We start from the raw sequence: 18966 nt of genomic DNA, 5'->3' as shown, positions 1-18966 counted from the left end.
CTATACAACACATATTCATGCACTGAATAAATGAGCTAACATTTGTTCTGGTACCTATTGTGCTGGAAGACCTCAAAGCCATAGATATCCAGCAGTCCTATGACTGATGATGAGCCCTTACTGCTGTTGTACACATCATCCTGCAGATAGACAGCACACAATACACTCAGTTTTGGAGGTAGCAAGCAGCATTATGTAGCTAGCAAAAAGAGGAGCAGTAACTATGAGCAAAAAAGCTAATTGTTTTGCTAGCTAGCTATCGTGAGTGATGTTTGTGTGAGACCTTGAATGCCAGAGACTGGTTGATCTTCACCACCAGCCAGGTGAAGGCACGGCCATACACTGCTTTGGCCAAGGCATCACGGGCTGCCACAGCCTGCTCAAAACTCAACGGGCTTATCATCTGGAACACACACACACACACACACACATATTAGTGATGCAAAATACTTTAATGTTAACTTTAGTGTTATCCTCTGGGCTCAGCTGCACTGTATCAGTACCCTCTCTTTAAAACCACAATCTAAATATGCATGCCATACACATCAAAGACATACTGTATTACTTGTTTGTAAGTGGGATATTAAATGATATTATATTACCAGGCATAGTTCTGTATCAAGTGAAACAGCCCGCCATAGACACTCACCTCCTCCCCTTTGGCAGTGATTTTCTTATGAGTGAGAGCCTCTCTCAGTGCTGCTCCATCCACACCTAACAGCTGCAGGACAAGCAGGACAACATCAATATCTGCCTTTAGAATGGGGAATGAGTGTGTGTGTTAGAATGGGGAATTTGTGTGTGTGTGTGTGTGTGTGTGTGTGTGTGTGTGTGTGTGTGTGTGTGTGTGTGTGTGTGTGTGTGTGTGTGTGTGTGTCGTTCATCTTCATAGTTCCAACCTTGGACAGGTATTTGAGCTGAGGCTCAGTGGTGATCTGGTTTTCCCCATTCTTTCCTTCTCCAAACTGAGTGTTCCCAAGATGGAGGACACTGGCGATTATATTCAACAGATCCTAAAGAGGGAGAGTGAACAGACATTTAAACCATGACCTTCTCATTCTTCATGGTGAAACTTTGGGTTGAGTGAAATTTGTTTGCAGTGAAAAACGGTATGCACTATTATTATACACTAAAATGTCTCTAACCTCCACCTCATCCTCATGGAAGCCGATGACGGTCAGGGCCTTCCTCACTGTTCTCCAGTCATTCTTATCATTGATGGAGCTCACCCTAGGACAGCAACCCTGAGAGGAACAGGACATCACTGATCAAATAACTGTGCGCACACACAGACACACACACACACACGTGCGCACACACAGACACACACACGTGCGCACGCACAAACACACACCTTGACCAGGTATTGGTATTTCTGGGCGTTTCTCTCCAGTCCCAGCTTGCTGAGAAGGTTTTGTTCTCCTCCCTCGAGCAGCTGGTAGAAAATATGGAAGTTCCTCTCGCCGTGGTTCTGGTGCACAACACGGGACTTCTCCAGCAGGTAGTTGAGGATGTGGCCTCCTATCGGCGCCCCCTAGGGGAGGTTAGGAACAGGGACAGTCAAGGTACTGCTGAGTGTGGTCCTACTAGAGCTGCATTAAAGCCGATTTAGGCTTGATCCGAAAATGCTGTCTGAAGGCTCCATACGGAGGGTGTAGCAGAATATAAACACAAACTCACTTCCTTGACAACTTCCTTCACAACAGCTCTGCTCCGCAAAGTGCAAGAAGTATGAATGCCCTGACTTCTGCAGAGGCCGCATCGCAGTAAATGCTGTACGGCCAATGCAGATGCGGAATGACCATAAATTGTCTTTTAGCTGAATTATGCCCTCATGACTTAGACTCATAGTAAGGCATGCTGTATGGTAAGACCTGAATGCAACATGTTTTAGTTATGCACAATCTTTTGATGGAATGGTGTGTTGTAGAGACAGTATGGCATGAGTATCAGCGATAGTAGACTTATGTGAGGAAAATCCCTTAACCCAGGAGCCAAAAGAAAGAAGAATAAAAGGCTTACCCTGAAGTCAAACTGGACATCCATGTATTTGCCAAACCGGCTGGAATTGTCATTACGCAGTGTTTTGGCATTACCAAAAGCCTGTAGAGAGAGAGGAGTGAGTGAGGGGAACAACAGAGATAAGATCAAACACAGCTGAGAGAGAGGAAACATTAACAGTACAGTAATAGCATGTTCACAGCAGAATGTATCTATTGTTATGGCTTTGTCGGAGATTGGTTCAAAATATGCAATGTATCAACATGATTTCCCTCATCCACAAATAGATTTACTAGTTTGAAGCAACATGATTTTGTAGTGGGCCATTAATTTATCTTTGATGTTACACCAGTCTCAGTACCCCTGCTATAAATGTCCTTCCTCCTCCAGAGCCTTAGAGGTGCTCATGGGAAGAGATCCTTGGCAGGGGATCTTGAGAGGCGGCGGGGGGTATACCGTACCTCCAGAACAGGGTTGGACTGCACCAGGCGGTCCCGGAGCGTACTCAAGTGGTCAGTGACAGGGCAGGTAGTGGCGTAGTACTGGAGGATCTTCTTGGAGGCCTCAGTCTTCCCTGCTCCGCTCTCCCCAGAGATCAGGATACACTGGTCCCTCCTCTCAGTCCGCATGGCCCGGTACGTGTTGTCTGACACCGCATAGCTACAGGATAGAGAAACAGAGGGGTGGGATACAAACATGATGTCAGCTAATGATCCAGCTCATACTGGTGTTTTCACATACAGTTGATCACGACCATATAGAAAACACACAATGCATACTGTAAATGTATTGTACCCCAATGCAGATTCATATGTAGGCCTACTGTATGTACATAAAGACATCTACACATACATGCTGGTCCTGCTTGGTCAGAGAGAGGTTCAGGATCAGGGGTCAGAGGGTGACTCACATGTGGGGTGATATCTCGTAGAAGCTGACCCCTCGGTAGCGCTCCATGTGCGCCTTGGAGTAGATCTCCAGGTCCTTGTTGGGGTTCACTGACACCAACACTGACCCTATGTAGGTCTGATACGGGGAGACAAGACCCACACACTGCAGTCACCAACCCCTCAAACACTGACATAAAATCAACCTTAACCAAACATTATGTGAAGCTATGTAGGATCAGTCGTGAAGAGGGCACGACAACACCTCTTCCCCCTCAAGATGCTGAAAAGATTTGGCATGGGCCCTGAGACCCTCAAAAAGTCACTGCTTGGTATGGCAACCGCTTAGCATCCGACTGCAGGCACTACAGAGGGTAGTGCGTATGGCCCAGTACATCACTGGGGCCGAGCTATCTGCCATCCAGGACCTCTATACCAGGAGTTGTCTAAGAAAGGCCCTAAACATTTTCTAAGACTCCAGCCACCCAAGTCATAGACTGTTCTCTCTGCTACCGCACGGCAAGCAGTATCGATGCACCAAGTCTGAAACCAACAGGACCCTGGACAGCTTCTAACCCGAAACCACAAGACTGCTAAATAGTTAGTCAGGTTAGCTATTGGTTAACGATTTATCTGCATTGACCCTTTTTGCACTAAGTCCTTTGACTTATCACATACGCTGCTGTTGCTGTTTATTATCTATCCTGTTGCCTAGTCACTTTATTCCTACCCATATGTACATACAGTTTAGAAAGTATTCAGACCCCTTGACTTTTTCAACATTTTGTTATGTTACAGTCTAAAATTGATAAAATCAAGCTTCACACAATAACCCATAATGACAAAGCAAAAACTGTTTATTTAAAAAAAAAATGCAAATGTATTAAAAATAAAAAAACAGAAATACCTTATTTACATAAGTAGTCAGACCCTTTACTATGTTACTCAAAATTGAGCTCAGGGTGCATCCAGTTTCCATTGATCACCCTTGAGATGTTGCTACAACTTGATTGGAGTCCATCTGTGGTAATTTCAATTGATTGGACATGATTTGGAAAGGCACACACCTGTCTATTTAAGGTTCCACAGTTGACAGTGCATGTCAGAGCAAAAACCAAGCCATGCCAAGGAATTGTCTGTAGAGCTCCAAGACAGGATTGTGTTAAAAAAATATGTTTGCATCATTGAAGGTCCCCAAGATCATATGGAACCACCAAGACTCTTCCTAGAGCTGGCCCCCTGGCCAAACTGAGCAATCGGGGGAGAAGGGCCTTGGTAAGGGCAGTGACCAAGAACCCGATGGTCACTCAGAGCTCTAGAGTTGTCCTTCTGGAAGGTTCTCCCATCTCTGCAGCACTCCACTAATCAGGCCTCTATGGTAGAGTGGCCAGACGGAAGCCAATCCTCAGTAAAAAAAAGCACATGACAGCCCGCTTGGAGTTTGCCAAAAGGTACCTAAAGAACTCTCAGACAATGAGAAACAAGATTCTCTGATCTGATGAAACCAAGATTGAACTCTTTGGCCTGAATGCCAAGCGTCACGTCTGGAGGAAACCTGGCACCATCCCTACGGTGAAGCATGGTGGTGGCAGCATCATGCTCTGGGAATGTTTTTCAGTGGAGACTGGGAGACTAGTCAGGATGGAGGGAAAGATGAACGGAGCAAACTACAGGGAGATCCTTGATGAAAACCTGTTCCAGAGCGCTCAGGACCTCAGACTGGAGCGAAGGTTCACCTTCCAACAAGCCAACGACATAATGACGCAGACAAGACAACGCAGGAGCAGCTTTGGGACACGTCTCTGAATGTCCTTGAGTGGCCCAGCCAGAGCCTGGACTTGAACCCCATCGAAAATCTCTGGAGAGACCTGAAAATAGCTGTGCAGTGACGCTCCCCATCCAACCTGATTGAGCTTGAGAGGATCTGCAGAGAAGAATGGGAGAAACTCCCCAAATACAGGTTTTCCAAGCTTGTAGTGTCATACCGGCAGGTAGCCTAGTGGTTAGAGTGTTGGGCCAGTAACTGAAAGGTTGCTAGATCGAATCCCTGTGCTGATAAGGTAAAAATCTGTAGTTCTGCCCCTGAACAAGGCAGTTACCCCACTGTTCTTAAGCCATCATTGTAAATAAGAATTTGTTCTTAACTGACTTGCCTAGTTAAATAAAGGTTCAAAGAAATCTAATAAAAATTAAATACCCAAGAAGGCTCTAGGCTAACAAAGTACTGAGGGTCTGAATACTTATGTAAATGTTATGTTCCCATTTTTAATTTGAAATAAATGTGCTAACATTTCTAAAAACCTGTTTTTGCTTTGTCATTATAGGGTATTGTGTGTAGATTGATGAGGGGAAAAAATGATTTTATCCATTTTAGAATAAGGCTGTAACATAACAAAATGTGGAAAAAGTCAAGGGGTCTGAAATCTCGTTGTGTATTTATTCCTTTGTCGTGTTATTTCTATATTTGTATTTTTTTTTTTAATTTTGGGGGGGTTAGTTTACACCTGCTGTTTACGAAGCATGTGACAATCATTTTTATAGGACCAATATTTCCATAATGATATGATTCTTTACATAGATGAGGTTCTCCCCAAAACGTCGGCGCAGGTTTTCAATGAAGGCCGCCTCGCTGGTGTAGTTCTCCAGCAGGACAAAGTCCTGCACCCCCACCCTGTCACGTGCTGTCAGAGTACTCTCCATAACTAGATGAACTCTGCCCTCACCTCCCAAATCCTAGAAAGAGAGAGAGAGATAGATAGAGAGGGATGGGGTGAGAAGAGGGGGGGGGGGCTTCATTGCCTGCTGCTCTTTCCCCAGATACACATAACCCAAATTGACCCCACCAATATGCACTTCATCTAGACACGATAGAATTTGACAGGTATAAGCAATATGTTAAAATCCTCACCTTGCCCCCTGATAGGCTTGGAGTAATTTTCCCCATATCGCTTACATAACCTCTTAGATCTACACAAGTGCATGGAGGGTTGGGCAGAGGTTCGAGTTGGGATTGAGTGTATACCGACAACACCACAGCACTGCAAATAAACAGCTCTACAAGAGGCTTGTCAAGAACAACCACATCAACCAGAGGAAAGCACACACAGGACATTCAGACACAGAACACAAATCAAACAATGATGACATTTCAAGAATCCCTAATATAAACAGTGTCTCTAAGCTCCTCTATTGTGTGATTGTGAGATAGCGTATTGGGATGTATATACAGTAAATACAGGCCATAGCTCCAGTCAGGTTCTGACCAATGCCGTTAAAGAGGTGTGTGTACATGTAAACACTGGTACACTGATGGCAAACATGACAGGAATTAATATCCAGAGAAGTTCACCGTCATGTCCATCAGAAAAAAATCCCAAGGGTACAGACACACAAATAAAAATATACCTACTGTGGATTATCCAGCTATGACTGTACTATAATCCAGCAGTACAGACCAGAATTTCAAGGCTAGGCTACATCCTATATTCCAGCACAGTGGTACTACAACCAATAGCCTGTATCTTTTGGACAGAGTAAGCCAGCCCCCCCTAACACACACATTCACACATGCACGGACCCCCCCCCCCCCCCCCCCACCCACAAACATACACACATGCAAGCACGCACGGACGCACACGCACACACACACACAAAGGGAGAGGAACAATGGGGCCAGGTGCTTTGGTGTTGTTAGGGGCTCGTTAAGGTAATTAACTGGTCGTTATCTCTGAACGCTTAATGGTGGAAAATCCTTGAAACAACACAAGGACAACAGTGGAGTGTAGCCAAGAACTTTGAGCAGAGGAAGGCCAGGAGACACTTCCACTCTGCGCTCTAACCCCTCTAACTCAGTGTATTGTTCTCCTACTCACATCTGCAGGTGGCCTTCCTGCAGCCAGTAAAACAGAGGAATTCTTTCTCCCACACACATGAATACATAGCGATTAGCGAATCAGTCAGATTTTCCGAAGGATATAACTGAAGTATTTTAGGGTCAGGTTTAGGGTCAGGTCTTCAAGGAACTCCATTGAATGTGTCTTTTGTGTGTTTCTCTCAACTCTAATGCTTTAGCTCACACCCTTCTTCTGCCTCTTTAAAAGGTTGTGAGTGGACTCTCAAGTAGTGTAGGCATAGTTGCTGTTGTCCTAGTGGCCCTCAGTGAAAAGATATGTGCAGTACGTACTCATCAGAAAAGCACAAGATTCTAGGTCAGGGGCGTCATGCACCCATTCTTTTAGAGGGAAGTACATGAGGATGAATGGAGGTGGTCCGGTCCGGAGGTGGAAAATTCTAAGAATTTAGCATTTTTCAAACACCTGAAACAGATTTTTTCCTGCAATGTAGAGGCATAATCATTATGCCCAATTCCATGTCAACATTACGTATCTTTTTATGCATAGATTATATTCTAAGCATACCTCTTTACCTGTTCAGTTGTCATTTTAAAATAATGCACATTGATTCTTTAATGCCTTAAGGGTTGTTCCACCTCAAAAAGCACAAGAAATAGGATTTTGACACCCTCCATCTCAGATTGTTCTGAAACTGTTTTTGTTGTTATTAAAAATAAATAAGATTAGTATTCCTGCAACAGTATTTTGTTGAAATATAATTTGATCTCTAAGAAATTAATCTAATTGATTGCACCCAAATTGGTAACTAACATTTTTAGGATTCATATAATATTCAGTAAATATAGTATGTACTATAACATCTGATTGTGACTATAAGTTAGACATGAGGAATCCAAAAAATAAATCAGAAGCCACCAACGGACACCCCACACCCCATGCCCCACGCCCCACGCCCCACGGGAATTCCACCCCAACAACAAGTATATAGTATCAGTTTTCTATGTTTGACAAGTAGTATGGAGGAGTTGTGGTTCGGAAAATTGTTTCTTCATCCTGTGTAATGTATTCTCTGTTAATTTGGTGATTGTCCCCCCCCCCCCCATTCAGAGAAATGTATAATTGAAGTTGTTGGGTTTATGTCCCATCCTACATTCTGATATTACCAGGTTCTGACCACTAGATAGATAGTTCACCCCATTATCAGCCTGAAAGCCTCATTCTGGGACATTTCTGCGAAAAGGTACCTGACATTCTCTTTTTCAATGGAGAAAGATGAGTGTCACAGGGGTGACGTTTTTCCCAATACTTGTATTTATCCTTTATTTAACTAGGCAAATTATTATTTACAATGACAGCCTACCCCATCCAAACCCTAACCCGGACAATGCTGGCCCAATTGTGCACCGTCCTATGGGACTCCCAATCACGGCCAATTTTGATACAGCCTGGAATCAAACCAGGGTCTGTAATGACGCCTCTAGCACTGAGATGCAGTGCCTTAGACCGCTGCGCCACTCGGGAGCCCAATACATTAGGTTCAATGTGAAAAGAGACCTGAAAATATCTGTGTAGCGACGCACCCCATCAAACCAGACAGAGCATGAGAGGATCTGTAGAGAAGAATGGGAGAAACTCCCCAAATACAGGTGTGCCAAGTTTGTAGCAACATACCCAAGAAGACTTAATGCTGTAATCGCTGCCAAATGTGCTTCAACAAAGTACTGAGTAAAGTGTCTGAATACTTATGTAAATGTCCTATTTCAGATATTTTCTAAAATGTTCTAAAAAACAGTTTTTGCTTCATCATTATGAGGTATTGTGTGTAGATAAATGAGGGGAAAAACTATGTAATCCATTTTTGAATAAGGCTGTAACGTAACAACATTTGGAAAAAGTCAAGGGGTCTGAATACTTTCTGAAGGCTCTGTATATTTGTTTCTACTGCCCTTTTGAATGTAATATAATTTATTTGAAGCGCTGTAACTAATTTTGTGGTGATCGTGCTTAAATTTGTTGCTCACACTGTTGTTCTCAGAGCACCATTGGAAATGAGACCCTGTTATCAATGGGTTCCCCTGGTTAAATAGAGGTCAATAAATACAGAACATTGTAGCACAGTTGTTTTCTGCCATATTCTTTACCCTAACCATCTCCCTGTAGTTTTGAGCAGTTCTGCATCAACTATTGCAATGAGAAGCTGCAACAGCTGTTCATTGAGCTCACCCTCAAGTCTGAGCAGGAGGAGTACGAGGCAGAGGGCATCACTGTGAGTCAGGGAGTACACAGAGAGAGAGAGGGGTGTTTTCATTCAAATAGACAAAACAAGAATTGAGGTATACTAAGAAAAACATATTGTAGTGATGAACAAAATCCTGAGTAAAGGGTCTGAGTACGTATGTAGATGTGATATTTCCATTTTTTAAATTTATAAATGAGCAAAAAGTTCTAAAATCCTGTAATTGCTTCGTCATTATCAAGGGGACTGAAGACTTTCCGAATGCACTGTAGATTCAGCTGCAGATCGATTTTGTTGTTGAGTGGATGGTTGGGGGGCTAGAACATAATTACAAATCATTTGCAGACTGCATATTGACCGCAAGAAGCGCCAACAGATATATTATATAATATTTGATTAAAACATCATAATTTCAAAACTTGCTTACATTTGTATACAATCACGTGTCTTTTTATTATGCGTGGGAATACTTGGGAACAGATTGCCAAAATTAAAATCACTTGGAGCTGATTTCCGGGTGTTTTTAAAGTATTTTATGTCCAACAATGAAAATTAAAAAAAATGATGTTGCTCGGAAAACTTGGTGGGCCAAATGAAACCGCCAGTTGGGGAACCATGGCGTGGGATTGGGGGGTGGGGGGGGGGGGGGGGGGTCTGTGGTTTGCTTTTGACCATCTCTTTGGATTCCTCATGTCTTAGTCATTGTTAGAAAACAGTTTGGTCTAAATCAGATGTTAGGTACTATTATTATTTAATATTATATATAATTTGGGTGCAATCAATTTGCTTAATTTCTCAGAGATCAAATTATATTTCAACAAAATAATGTTTCCAGAATGCTTATCTTATCTGTTTCTACTACAGAAACAATTTCAGAACAATCTGAGATGGTGGGTGTCATGGCTTGCTGAAATGACATGGAATGACCCCTATAGTAGTGAGGGTTGAAGGTATTGTAGTCCTATGTAGCCAAAAGGGTTGTGGATCTATGAGAGGCAGCAGGGAGGCTTCAGCTGGACTTGGCTCTGGGCCCTTTAAGTCAGCTCAGTTGGGCTGATTCCCCTCAGTCTCTTCCTTATAAAGGTGCCCCTCTCTTCTGTCCCCAGACAAACCTACTATGGGTGGACACACATCATCTCCAAAGCTGGCTCTCTATCATGGATGTGCTAGCACTGGACAGTATGGAAAAATACCAGCTACAGTATGTCCCTGGAGAGCCTAGAATCAGTCGCAGGAAATGTAGATGACACATTGTAATGATGGGACAACTTTAGTCCAAACACATACAGTACCAGTCAAAACTTTGGACACACCTACCCATTCAAGGGTTTTTCTTTATTTGTACGTTTTCTACATTGTAAAATACTAGTGAAGACATCAAAATTATGAAATAACACATGGAATCATGTAGCAACCAAAAAAGTGTTAAACAAATCAAAATATATTTTAGAGTTTAGATTTGTCAAAGTAGCCACCCTTTGCCTAGATGACAGATTTGCACTCTTGGCATTCTCTCAACCAGCTTCATGATTAGTCACCTGGAATGCATTTCAATGAACAGATGTGCCTTAACCTATGTATGTCAACATCAGAAGCCTCCTCCCTAAGTTTGTTTTACTCATTGCTTTAGCACACTCCGCCAACCCTGATGTCCTTGCCGTGTCTGAATCCTGGTTTAGGAAGGCCACCAAAAATTCTGAGATTTCCATAACCAACTGCAACATTTTCCATCAAGATAGAACTGCCAAAGGGGGAGGAGTTGCAATCTATTGCAGAGACAGCCTGCAAAGTTCTGTCATACTTTTTTGAACATCTAATTTGAAAAATTAACCTCTCCAGAAATAAGTCTCTCACTGTTGCCGCCTGCTATCGACCCCCCTCTGCTCCCAGCTGTGCCCTGGACACCGTTTGTGTATAGATTCAGATTTTGTTCTGTTAGGTGACCTAAACTGGGATATGCTTAACACCCCGGCAGTCCTACAATCTAAGCTAGATGCCCTCAATCTCACACAAATCATCAAGGAACCCACCATGTACAACCCTAAATCTGTAAACATGGGCACCCTCATAGACATTATCCTGACCAACTTGCCCTCCAAATACACCTCCTCTGTTTTCAATCAGGATCTCAGCGATCACTGCCTCATTGCCTGTATCCGCTATGGGTCCGCGGTCAAACGACCACCCCTCATCACTGTCAAAAGCTCCCTAAAACACTTCTCTGAGCAGGCCTTTCTAATCGACCTGGCCCGGGTATCCTGGAAGGATATTGACCTCATCCCGTCAGTCGAGGATGCCTGGTCATTCTTTAAAAGTAATTTCCTCACCATATTAGATAAGCATCCCGTTCAAAAAACGCAGAACTAAGAACAGACATAGCCCTTGGTTCCCTCCAGACCTGACTGCCATTGACCAGCACAAAAACATCCTGTGGCGGACTGCAATAGCATCGAATAGTCCCCGCGATATGCAACTGTTCAGGGAAGTCAGGAAAGCAAAGGCTAGTCCAACCCCGGCCAACAGCTTCCCAACAACCAAATGCATGCTTTTAAACCGTTCGCTGCCCTCATCCGCCCGCCCGACTAGCATCACCACCCTCGACATCATCTACAAAATAGCTTCCAATACCCTACTCAGCAAACTGGATGCAGTCTATCACAGTGCCATCCGTATTGTTACCAAATCACCTTATACCACCCACCACTGCGACCTGTATGCTCTAGTCGGCTGGCCCTCGCTACACATTAGTCGCCAGACCCACTGGCTCCAGGTCATCTATAAGTCTATGCTAGGTAAAGCTCCGCCTTATCTCAGTTCACTGGTCACGATAACAACACCCACCCATAGCACACGTTCCAGCAGCAATCTACCTACCTCATCCCCATACTGTTCTTATTTTATTTACTTTTCTGCTCTTTTGCACACCAGTATCTCTACTTGCACATCATCATCTGCTCATTTATCACTCCAGTGTTAATCTGCTAAATTATAATTATTTATTTATTGCCTACCTCCTCATGCCTTTTGCACACACTGTATATAGACTTTCTTTTTTCTACTGTGTCATTGCCTTGTTTATTGTGTTATTGGCTTGTTTATTGTGTACTCCATGTGTAACTCTGTTGTTGTATGTGTCACACTGCTTTGCTTTATCTTGGCCAGGTCGCAGTTGCAAATGAGAACTTGCTCTCAACTAGCCTACCTGGTTAAATAAAGGTGAAATAAAAAAATAAAATAAAAAAAACCTCTCCAGGCTAGATGGGACGCTACCGTCCCACCTGACCAACATCCAGTGAAAGTGCAGGGCGCCAAATTCAAACTACAGAATTGTAAATATTTAACATTCTTGAAAATACACATGCAATATGTCAAAATAAAGCTTAACTTCTTGTTAATCCAGCCAATGTGTCAGAGTTCAAAAATGCTTTATGGCGAAAGCATACCATGCGATTATCTGAGGACAGCACCCCATCAAACAAACACATGACAATAATATTTAAACCCGCCAGGCGTGACACAAAACTCAGAAATAAAGATATAATTCATGCCTTACCTTTGAAGATCTTCTTCTGTTGGCACTCCAAAATGTTGCATAAACACCACAAATGGTCCTTTTGTTCGATAATGTCCTTTTTTATATCCATAAAAACTCAGTTTAGCTTGCGTGCATCAGTCAATAATCCACTCAGTTTCCCTCCGTCAAAATGCATACAAAACAAATCCCAAATGTTACTAATAAACTTTTCCAAACAATTCAAACAACATTTATAATCAATCCTTAGGTATCCTAATACGCAAATAAACTTAATTCAAATTTAAGACAGAAAATCATAATTGTCTTTACCGGAGATAAACAACAAAGAACGCGCTTTCCTTCACGCACTTGGAATCACTAAAGCCAATTTAAAGGTAATTTTGCTAAAAACCAGCCTGAAACTCTTTCTAAAGACTGTTGACATCTAGTGGAAGCCATAGGAACTGCAATTTGGGAGGACTTAGGCTTATAATTAAAATTCAAGCTATTGAAAACAGTGTTTTTGGGATGATGTTTTTGGGATGGTTTGTTCTCTGGGTTTCGCCTGCCATATCAGTTCTGTTATGCTCACAGACATAATTTTAACCATTTTAGAAACTTTAGAGGATTTTCTATCTAATTATATGCATATCCTAGCTTCTGGGCCTCAGAAACAGGCAGTTTACTTTGGGTACGCTTTTCATGCGGAGGTTAAAATAATGCCCCCTATCTCAAAGAAGTTAAAAGTTCATGTGTGGAATTTCTTTCGTTCTAAATGCGTTTGAGCCAATCACTTGTGTTGTGACATGGTAGGGTTGGTATACAGAAGATAGCCCTATTTGGTAAAAGACCAAGTCCATATTAGGGCAAGAACAGGTCAAATAAGCAGAGGAAAAGGACAGTCCATCATTACTTTAAGACATGAAGGTCAGTCAATACGGAAAATTTCAAGAACTTTGAAAGTTTCTTCAAGTGCAGTCGCAAAAACCATCCAGCACTATGATGAAACACAGGAAAGGAAAACCCAGAGTTACCTCTGCTGCAGAGGATAAGTTATTTAGAGTTAACTGCAACTCAGAAAGTGCAGCCCAAATAAATGCTTCATAGAATTCAAGTAACAGACATCTCAACATCAACTGTTCAGAGGAGACTGCATGAATCAGGCCTTCATGGTTGAATTGCTGCAAAGAAACCACTACTAAAGGACACCAATAAGAAGAAGAGACTTGCTTGGGCCAAGAAACTGGGCAATGTACATTAGACCGGTAAAGATCTGTCATTTGGTCTGATGAGTCCAAATTTGAGAATTTATGTTCCAACCGCCATGTCTTTGTGAGATGAAGAGTAGGTGAACGGATGATCTCCGCATGTGTGGTTCCCACCATGAAGCATAGAGGAGGAGATGTGACGGTGCTTACCTGGTGACACTGTCAGTGATTTATTTAGAATTCAAGGCACACTTAAAACTAGGATAGGGGGCAGCATTTGGAATTTTGGATGAAAAGCATGCCCAAATTCAACTGCCTGCTACTCATCCACAGAAGATTAGATATGCATATTATTAGTAGATGTGGATAGAAAACACTCTGAAGTTTCTAAAACTGTTTGAATCATGTCTGTGAGTATAACAGAACTTATGTAGCAGACGAAACCCCGAGGACAAACCATTCAGATTATTGTTTTTTGAGGTCACTCTCTTTTCAAAGAGTTTTCATTGGCAATCCAGATTTCTAAGGGACTTGCTTGTAGTTCCTACCACTTCCAATGGATGTCACCAGTCCTTAGAAATTGCTTGAGAATTTTCCTTAGTGTAATGAAGAAGTAGCCCTGTTCAAAACGAGGGTCACTTCATGTGTACTGTTTGATAGAGGCGCGTGACCAGAAAGCTAGGGTCAGTTTGTTTTCTTCCTGTATTGAACACAGATAATCCCGTATTCAATTTTATTGATTATTGACTTTAAAAAATACCTAAAGTTGTATTCCAAAAGTAGTTTGATATGTTTTGGCAAAGTTTACAGGTAACTTTTGAGATATTTTGAAGTCATATTGCATACGTTGGATCCGGTGTTTTTCTGGATCAAACGCGCCAAATAAATGGACATTTTGGCTATATATGGACAGAATTAATCGAACAAAATGACCATTTGTGATGTTTATGGGACATATTGGAGTGCCAACAAAAGAAGCTCGTCAAAGGTAAGGCATGATTTATATTTTTATTTCTGCGTTTTGTGTCACGCCTGCAGGGTTGAAATATGCTTTCTCTCTTTGTATACGGAGGTGCTACCCTCAGATAATAGCATTGTTTGCTTTCGCCGAAAAGCCTTTTGAAACCGGACATGTTGGTGGGATTCACAACACGTGTAGCTTTAATTTGGTATCTTACATGTGTGATTTCATGAAAGTTCGATTTTTATAGTAATTTATTTGAATTTGGCGCTCTGCATTTTCACTGGCTTTTGGCCAGGTGGGACGCTAGCGTTCCACATATCCCAGAGAGGTTTTAACCAGTATGGCTAACACAGCATTCTGCAGCAATACGCCATGCACTTAGTGGGACTATCATTTGTTTTTCAACAGGACAATGACCCAACACACCTCCCGGCTGAGAAAGGGCTATTTGACCAAGAAAGAGAGTGATGGTGCTGCATCAGATGACCTGGCCTCCACAATCACCCGACCTCAACCCAATTGAGAGGAGGAAAAGCAGCCAACAAGTGCTCAGCACATGTGGAAACTCCTTCAATACTGTTGGAAAAGCATTCCAGGTGAAGCTAGTTGAGAGAATGCCAAGAGTGTGCAAAAGCTGTCATCAAGGCAAATGGTGGCTACTTTGAAGATTTGATTTGTTTAACACTTTTTGGGTTACTATGTGATTTCATATGTGTTATTTCATAGTTTTGATGTCTTCACTATTATTTTACAATGTAGAAAATAGTACAAATAAAGAAAAACCCTTGAATGAGTAGGTGTGCCCAAACTTTTGACTTGTACTGTACACCATGACTCATGCTGAGCACATTATTTGTGATTGATGAATGACTGAACGTGTCTCCCTTTCCTCTTTGTGGTCGCTGTGATGGCAACCCAACATGAGCTTACATTACCTTCGGAGGAATGTTCCATATGTTCCGTACACATCTGCTCTGTGTGTTCTGCAACACACACACACACAAACAGACATCTATGACATGTTATGAGCAGCATGTAGAGAAAGGAAAAGGATCTTACCCTGCCTTGGTACCTCATCCTGTCCTAGCTTAGTGTTTGGTGATCTCGCTATCTGGTCCTTGGTGCCTCTGGAGTCACTGGTCCTCCCTCCTCGTCAGGAAGACTCCCTATGTGTTCTAGTTAGTCTCTCTGTCCATGTGCAATAGATTCAGATTACAGTTACTCTCTCCTTCTTCTCTCTCTCTCGCACACAGTACAGTATACTGTCTCTGTTTCTGTAAGTCTGGTTCTCTCTTTCAAACACACACATACACCCCGCTCTCTCTCCCTCTCTCTCTCTCGCTCTCTCTCTCTTTTCTCTCAGTCCCTCCTGCTACCCTATGAGGACAAAACACACAGCATCAAGCCTAAATACCAGAAGTTCAACTTGTTTACACCTTCAGCCCGGTAGTCCCATTGACAGATGAAGAAAACATCCTCTTCTCCACTAGTCCGCAAGTTCTTAAACCACCCATCTGAAACACGGGCTGTAACTCACTTACGCGTCACACATTTGGACCGGAGCAACTTCCAAAAAAGAAAGAGAGAGAAAACATACGAGGGAAAGTATGCTGTCTGAGCCAGACCAAAGAATAGAGGGCAAAGAAAAGGAAGATTTCAAAAGGTTTGGAAAAATATCCAAACAGCCCATGGACGTTAACAAAACATGTAATCGCTCTGAAACTATTTTCTTTTTTTTACAAAAATCACATGACTGAGGCCTGAGGGCATTATTTCCCTCCCTCCCTCCCTTCCTTCCTTCCTTCATTCCCTCCCTCCCGTCTTCCCTTCTTCCCTCCCTCCCGTCTTCCCTTCTCCCACAAGCTGAGACAGATTTGTAGGAGATGACAGCAATAGAACTGTCACACCAACAAGATTCATTTCATACCCAACCCTCTCCTTTGGCTCTCTTCCCGTCCATGAAAAAAAAAAAAAACAGTCCATTCAACACAAGATGCATCACTCTCTTACAATAACACCAGCACAGACATTTCTCTTATATCATTACTCTGCTGCCCCTTCTATGCCATATGTTTTTGTAGGCTACAGGCTATATGTTCACACATTTGTTCACACGTTTTGTGACTGTGTGTTAGTGATAACTATATCCCCTAACCCCTCATGTACAGTACACACTGAGTTTGTGCAGCAGTGCACTTATTTGACAGTCTCTTTCACCCTACTGACAGGGTTGGTAAGGCCAAGGTCACTGGTCTCAGTTTGAGGACGGCACTCCCCATTGTCCGCCTCCACCTCTGTTCTGATTTACAGTTACTATCATTTAAACCCCTCCTCCCCCATAGTCCCCTCTCTCTCTTTGCCAACATCATCAGAAATCCAGCCTTGTGGAATTTGAATAATGTTTTCCAGACGGAGCCTCTCTCTCTCCCACTCTGAACAGAGTCACATAAGGGCAGTGTGCAGAACAGTGAGATCCAATATCTCTCCACCCAGACCTATCCTAAAAGACCCACAGTGCATGCTATGCTTTCCACCCCCTTTTCACTCAATAGCAATAAACAACATCTTTGGATGTGTTTTTACAAATGCTATGAAATATATTTTTTTTAAAAGGCACTCCAACACTTTTTTACATTACCAAATAAAGCCTAAATAACTTCCCTACCATATTCAGTCCTTCTCATAGTAGCATAGACTGACTCTAATTTATGAAATTACAGCAAAATTGTGCATGATACTGTAGCCTAGTCTAAATCTCCAACGACGAGACATTCTGACAAAAGCTACATGCAACAGCATTGATAGGCTTTAGGCCTATGCCGATAGTTTATGCTCTTTCCCCTCATTGTGTTTTAACTGGTGCGTTTTCCATCACTGGCGTGATGAGGAATGATAATGATATTTGGGGCAAGGAAGTCTGAGCGAGGCCAGGGGGGATTATCACACTGGATGTCATTCCCACACACACAAAAGCATGTGCACATACATCCATGCGTAACACATGCAGGTATGTATGCACACGCAGGTATGTATTCACCCTCACACATGTACACACACACACACACAGTTTATACATCAAATATTCATAGGAAGACCAGATCAGTACCACATCAATAACAAAAACACACACATACACACAGGTATACACACACAAAATGCATGTGTGGTGACAGTGTAAAAGAGGAAGGCTAATGAGTATCAGGTATAATCCCTGGAACAGAGCAATAAACTCATCGTTATCTACAAGACAACTCTTGCCAGACTTCTCTTTTTTTCCTCTCTCCCTTTCTATCCCCGTTTATGCTGCCACCTACACTCCATTTCACCCAGTCTGTTAGTGTTATAAAGCACTGATGCTTAAACAGTGTTCTGTGAGAGAAGGGCTTTGTCCAGAAAAAAAGTATTAGGTGTATTAACAGAAAGTTGGTCTTTTTACATTTATTTAACTAGGCAAGTCAGTGAAGAATAAATTCTTATTTTACAATGACGGCCTACTCCGGCCAAACACTAACCCGGACAACTCAGGACCAATTGTGCGCCGCCCTATGGGACTCCCAATCATGGCCAGTTGTGATACAGCCTAGAATCGAACCAGGCCTATAGTGACGCCTCTAACACTGAGATGCAGTGCCTTAGACCGCTGCGCCACTCTGGAGCCCCTGTCATTGTGAGGTTGTGTAAACAGCAACCTTTGTATGTGGCTCTGTCTAGTCCACTGGTTCCCAACCTTTTTTGCTTACTGTACCACCAACTGAATTTTGCTCTTCCCGGAGTACCCCTGAAGTACCCCCTCGTACATTTTATCAGTAAGCATGTGGTTTCATGAGTGTTCTCAAGTAGCCCTTGTGGATAGACCAAGGAATCTGGTTGAGAATCCCTGGTCTAGTCTATGAGTCTACAGTATCACACACCTTCTCCTGCTTGCTGTCCATCTGTGTTTGATTCCCACAGCCAGCATCTTTTTCTCCCTCTCCTTTACTCCCCCTCCTTACCTTCACTCACACTCAGCAGTCTCAGGCCCCCTCTCCCTGACAAAACACTGGAGCTGTTCCTCTGAAACCTCACCTACTCTCTACAAAGGCCTACATCCTTTAGGGGTGGGTGGTATACCATATTTTACTATATACTGGTATACAGTGCATTCCTCTCTAGGTTTCTTCCTAGGTTTTGGCCTTTCTAGGGAGTTTTTCCTAGCCACCGTGCTTCTTCACCTGCATTGCTTGCTGTTTGGGGTTTTAGGCTGGGTTTCTGTACAGCACTTTGAGATATCAGCTGATGTACGAAGGGCTATATAAAATACAT

General features: G+C 42.7%; 1 protein-coding gene and 1 long non-coding RNA gene across 15 annotated transcripts in view; one reads left to right on the top strand and one right to left on the bottom strand.

Moving 5' to 3' along the window:
• Window positions 1-18966, bottom strand: part of LOC110537347 (unconventional myosin-Ic) — a 35046-nt gene that overhangs the window by 11569 nt on the left and 4511 nt on the right. For 2 of the 14 annotated variants that reach the window (XR_016484986.1, XM_090192159.1), the window contains exons 1-12: window positions 16101-16311; window positions 15600-15647; window positions 5463-5621; window positions 2912-3027; window positions 2463-2661; window positions 2023-2103; window positions 1355-1534; window positions 1146-1244; window positions 900-1013; window positions 650-721; window positions 284-403; window positions 55-140 (exon numbers count right to left, since the gene is read on the bottom strand). Coding sequence is in view for 10 of the 14 variants with exons in the window: in XM_090192159.1 (XP_090048285.1) it covers window positions 55-140; window positions 284-403; window positions 650-721; window positions 900-1013; window positions 1146-1244; window positions 1355-1534; window positions 2023-2103; window positions 2463-2661; window positions 2912-3027; window positions 5463-5621; window positions 15600-15647; window positions 16101-16178 (1352 nt within the window). In the remaining 4 variants the exon portion in view is untranslated. Of the gene's footprint in view, window positions 1-54; window positions 141-283; window positions 404-649; window positions 722-899; window positions 1014-1145; window positions 1245-1354; window positions 1535-2022; window positions 2104-2462; window positions 2662-2911; window positions 3028-5462; window positions 5622-15599; window positions 15648-15723; window positions 16600-18966 lie in introns of those variants that run through there. The other 12 variants (XR_016484987.1, XM_021623305.3, XR_016484988.1 and 9 more) reach the window with 10 other exon arrangements.
• LOC149979127 (uncharacterized) lies at window positions 14338-15458 on the top strand. Its single transcript, XR_016484989.1, has 2 exons — window positions 14338-14688; window positions 15073-15458. It is a non-coding gene; the product is annotated as an uncharacterized LOC149979127 (long non-coding RNA).

Source organism: Oncorhynchus mykiss, chromosome 12 (assembly GCF_057628025.1).
Source record: "Oncorhynchus mykiss isolate SJ-2025 chromosome 12, ASM5762802v1, whole genome shotgun sequence".
Lineage (NCBI taxonomy): Eukaryota > Metazoa > Chordata > Actinopteri > Salmoniformes > Salmonidae > Oncorhynchus > Oncorhynchus mykiss.
This window is presented reverse-complemented; position numbering and strand designations above follow the sequence as displayed.